The sequence below is a fragment of the Myotis davidii genome, unplaced genomic scaffold, assembly GCF_000327345.1.
Source record: "Myotis davidii unplaced genomic scaffold, ASM32734v1 scaffold393, whole genome shotgun sequence".
Lineage (NCBI taxonomy): Eukaryota > Metazoa > Chordata > Mammalia > Chiroptera > Vespertilionidae > Myotis > Myotis davidii.
This window is the reverse complement of record NW_006285913.1, coordinates 1,181,574-1,186,679: the sequence shown is the minus strand read 5'-3', so window position 1 is coordinate 1,186,679 and position 5,106 is coordinate 1,181,574. Positions and strand designations below refer to the sequence as shown.

Sequence of the window (5,106 nt, the reverse complement as noted above, 5' to 3'; positions counted from 1 at the left end):
GTATTGCCCTGACTTGACAGTTTCCCATTTCCTGCCGGTCTCACTCAGGCCTGGAGTCACTCCTGTCTTGTGGTCAATGGGATCCCTCAGTCTCCATCAGATAAATCTCCTTTTTGCTCAAGTTTAAGTCGATTTTGGTCATTTTCATCTAAAAAGAGTACTGTGTAAAAGATGTGTCCATAAATTTTATAACCTCAACAGTGGTTAAATATGCATGTTTAAAATAATGTAAAATTTGGAGGAATATCCAGTGTATTAGAAAGCAAGATCCAAAATTATGTTAATAGTCTGAAATTATGTTAACAGACTGTAGGTAATAAAACCAACAAGATGAAATTTAACAGAACTAAATAAAAACATCTACCTTTACATTTTAAAAAATTAACTATGGAATTAGGGTAAACTGATTTAGCAGCATTTTTAAAAAATATATTTTTTTATTGATTTCAGAGAGAGGTAGAGAGAGATGAGAGATAGAAACATCAATGATGAGAGAGAATCATTGATCGGCTGCTTCCTGCATGCCCCCTTTTGGGAATCGAGCCCAAAACCTGGGCATATGCCCTAACTAGGAATCGAACCATGACCTCCTGGTGCATAGGTCAATGCTCAACCATTGACCCACAGTGGCCTGGCTGAACTAGGTATTTTAATCTTGGGTAAATTACTCAATTTCTTCATGTCTTACTTTTCTCACCCTATAAGGTGGGAAAATAGTCTTACTTGGGTAGTTGTAGATAGTAAATGAGATTCTATGTCAGGCTTCCTAGCTCTTAGCAAAGTTGAAATGCCAACTCTCTTTGTTAATATTATTATATCATTATCATTATCAATATGAAGAAGTAAATCTATACTGTCATGAAAGGCAGTGCATTAGGACATAACACACAGATGTTTCAACCTTATTTTTGTGTATAATATATGCAACATACAGGGTAAAATATAGCCACCCTGTAACTGGGCACCTTGAGTGTGGGGACACTGCTTGTTCCTGCAAGCACCTGAAAGGTTGTGCAAGGAGATGCTAAGCACAGAGCTCTCTAGAAATGTCAGCCTTATTGTGCACGGTGGGAGGCGAAAATGCTGTGGAGAAACAGTCCTTTTGCTTAACACAGAAATTTTGAAAGAAGCCAAATTAATACATGACACGTTATTGAATATCCAGTTCTTCTGGAGCGAAAAGAAAAAAGTGAAAGAAAAAGGGGAATTGCTGTTACCGAAGATCACGTTTCCTTTTCGGTGGAATTCTCCAGCCAAGCTTGGCGCTAACCGAGTAGGCGATTTCACTTCATCACTTCACAAAAGACTTCCAAATTCACTGCGGCAGGCAGACACGGCAAAATAAAAAATGTTAAATACATCCTGGCTGGGAGGGGACTGAAGCCTCCACGCTCAATCAAAGGTTTGCAATAATAGGATTCATAAAAAAAAAAAAAAAAGACAGATGGGATTAGAAAATGTTGCAGCGAAGACTGAAACTAGATGAGCTCACAGCACCAGCCTGTCTTTTGTGGACCTGCACAATGATCCCCGAGCCAGACTGGATTAGGAAACCTTGCAACTAGGGGTTCACAGAGAGGCCTCCGGTTCCCAGGCACGTTAGGGGAGAGAAGGCTGACAGGATGCATCAGATTTATAGCTGCAGTGACGAAAATATCGAAGTTTTCACCACTGTGATTCCTTCCAAGGGTAAGTAAAATTGTCCTTGACTGTTCCCTTAATGAGGCACCTTTTGCTGGAGGGTGAGGGCCATCACGTGCTGCTTTACTAAGGTTCCCCCTCAGGTCTCTGAGCTCTGACTGCTTCTCGGTTTTGATGATATTTGTTGTTGTTGTTTCTGAAAAGGAGGCACATGGATAAACATCAGTCGTTGAGAAACAATCCATGGAGGGGAAAAGAAGGACAGTTAAATATTCCTGTTTCACTTAGCTCGATACTGCAACCCACTAAGACAAATGAAAGTGACAGCAAGCAATTGCTGGAGGAAACAGAGGTGAAGACAACATTCCCTGAGCAGCTAGAAAGATTCTTTCATCTCCTCCAGTGAGCAAGTGGGTCCTGAAATGAGAACCAGCTGCCTCACAAATCTGACTTCTAACTGTGCAGTGAGATAGGAGGGGAAATACTCCCCTCAGTGACCCAAAGTCCAAGGAATTGGTCAAATAATGCCCTAACCCTGGCCGGCCTCTATCCAGACCCCAGGGCCACGCTCCCAAACTTAACCTGGAACTAGCGCCACCAAGAAGTGTGACTTTGTCAGCCCTTGTCCTCCGAGGCCAGTGGTGTCAAGTCGGTGTCAAGTAGAGGGAGGGGCTTCAAGTGAGAGCTCAGATGATGGCAGGTGTCTGTTGACTAAACAGTTCCCTTGCCCCCTCCAAACCTCTGTCCTCTCTCCTGCGGCCCCTGCTGTCCCTGCGGCCCCTGACGTGCTGGGAGAGTCCAGGATTCCGGCTGAGCCCTGGTCTCATTGTCAGACTTGAATGAAGTGGGCTGGGTGTTTGCCGGTGTTGTGACCCTTGTTCAAACAATTCCTTTCTTCTTTCCTGGGCCCTTCCTGAGGGAAGGGGGGGGGGGGGGGGGCAGGTAGGGAGGAGAAGTTCAGCCTGGCCACAAAGAGATAGCCAGCAGAACGTAAATTAAGCTTTAAACACCTATTGCCAAAATGCCAGAGAGAAAAGGAGCTAGGAGGCAGTCCACATGCAGGAGCTGGAACTCTCTCTGGAGACTGAAAGGTACTTGGAGAGGCGAGGTGGCCAGGACCCTCTGACCCAGCTGTTCCACTTCTCTCTCAGACGCAGATGCTCACAGTGGTGCTGATGCCATGACAGCGAAATTGAAAAGAGCCTAAGTGTCCTTGAAGAGGGGAAGGGGTAAAATGTGGTGTCATCACACTATGCAATACTCCACAGTAGTCAACAGCGATGGACTAGATCTGCATGTATGGACATAGGTCTTGAAACATCATGTTGACTGAAAAAAAAAAAAAAACGGGCTGAAAAATTATATATGTATGATAACAAGGACTAAGTTTGGAAATATAAAACAATACCATATATTGTTTATGGGTACATATTATGAGAAAAGTGTGAAAACGTAGGCTGGAAAGATATGGATAAAATTGGTGATCTTAGTATCCCTGGGGAGGGAGAGAAGACAGAAGGGGCCTAAACTTGCCCTCTAATTTTTTATTACTTTTATATGAGAAAGAAACAAATTGGAAGGAAATGTTAGTATGTCTATTTTCTGTCTTTTTCTCCCTTTAAACATTTTTAAAGGGAGAAAAAAATCAAAGCCATATGGCTCTTTTTAATTAAAAAATTATTATGCAGCTCAGGAGCAATATCATACTTCCCATGAATAAAATTATTCAAAACAGGACGTTTGACTTCATGTGCTTAGCATAGTGGTCAAAAACTGCCACTACTTCTGCACTGTGTGACCTTGGGCAGGCTACTTAACCTCTCTGGGCCTGAGTTTTCACTTTTGTAAAAGGGGGAACTAGCACTCACCTCCCAGGGTTATGATGGGGAGCGGGGTATGAGATATAGAGAAATTATATAAAGCATCTAGAACAGCCCCTGGCCTATAGTGAGCACCATTAAGTACATCACTTGCAAAATGATTCCCATTTTTATTCCATACTTACAACAATGAATATGTTAGGTCAAAGATAAATATTTAATCCCATATTCCTTTCTTGCTGTTTTGATTCACGGCCATCTCGTGCTGTTAAACCAAGTATTCATTGGTATTCATGCACAGGTCACTGCTCAGGAAGTCGTTGTCTAGAAAAGGAGTATTTGTAGTTTATATTAGACCAGAAATGGGAGACGTCTGCCTCTTCCTTCTTCTTGTTTTGCATCTTGCTTCTCTAAAGCCATCAGGCAGAGGGCCCTCAGTGAGAGAAGACAGTGCAGAAATATAGGTTGGTTCGATTTCATCTAACAAGGGTTATAGCCCTCCCTGATATGCCCTTTCCCAAATGCTAGTGTTTAGTCCTGCTTATTCAATGGCCAAAGACCAAAACATTTCAGAGCACAAGTTCAGCCACATGGGCAGTGCTGCCTAGTGGTTAAGAGCATAGGCCTTGTTCCACCAGCGACTGTGTAACCACAACCCTCATTATCTTCATCTATAAAATGTAGAGCATCTATGTCCTTGCTGGGTAGCTCAGTTGGTTAGAGCATCGTCCCAATATGCCAAGGTTGTGGGTTCAATCCCTGGTCAGGGCACATACAAGAATCAACCAATAAATGCATAAATAAGAGGAACAATAAAATTGATCTCTTTCTCTCAAATCAATAAATACTTTTTTAAAAAATGAAGAGCACCTGCCTCACAGAGTTGCTGGGAGGTGTGAATGAGATACGGCAAATAAGCCATCCACCTAGTAAAACTTCATGGGGAGTTATTATTACATTTATTTTTTAAAATATATTTTTATTGATTTCAGAGAGGAAGAGAGAGAAACATCAATGATGAGAGAGAACCACTGATTGGCTGTCTCCTGCAGGCACGCTACTGGGGATCAAGCCCACAACCCAGGCATGTGCCCTTGACCGGAATCGAACCCAGGACCCTTTAGTCTGTAGGCGGACACTCTATCCACTGAGCCAAACTGGCCAGAGCTATTGTTACATTTATTATTGTTGTGTTATATCTCTCTTTCCAACACACATGTATTGGGTTCAACCTAATAGTGATTTTTCTATTTAGCTGAGCCATCTTAATACCTCACAAAAATGTTATGAAGTTTCTTAAAGTATTTTAAAGGCACTTAAGTATTTTATGGCCACAGCAAATACTATGGAGTTTTTTAAATATTTTAAAGGCACTGAACATAAAACAAATCTGTATGTAACTAAGGACAAGTATGTCTTTTTACTTTCTGGAGAAAGAGAGACCTTTCAAGGAAAAGTTTCATAGCCACAATTCACAGTAAATGCAAAAGATAAAAACTGTGGTTTTACCAAGAAGTTATACCAGCAGCTATTTCCTGGGGCACACCAGACTGGGTTTAATTCTGGGGTGAATAGTACCACAGTGTTCAAAATAACCTACTTGGAGATAAACAATGATGGGGAGGGGTTAGTTAGTGAGGGGAAT

At 42.0% G+C, this 5,106-nt stretch overlaps 2 protein-coding genes across 2 annotated transcripts in view; both read left to right on the top strand.

Moving 5' to 3' along the window:
• ADHFE1 (alcohol dehydrogenase, iron containing 1) overlaps window positions 1-5,106 on the top strand; it is a 49,431-nt gene that overhangs the window by 41,931 nt on the left and 2,394 nt on the right. The gene's annotated exons all lie outside the window — the stretch shown is intronic.
• The window catches only part of LOC102754394 (chromosome unknown open reading frame, human C8orf46), a 28,318-nt gene continuing 24,133 nt past the window's right edge, over window positions 922-5,106 (top strand). Inside the window, exon 1 of the mRNA XM_006756920.2 lies at window positions 922-1,689. Coding sequence (XP_006756983.1) covers window positions 1,623-1,689 — 67 coding nt within the window. The 5' untranslated portion in view covers window positions 922-1,622. The remainder of the gene's footprint in view (window positions 1,690-5,106) is intronic.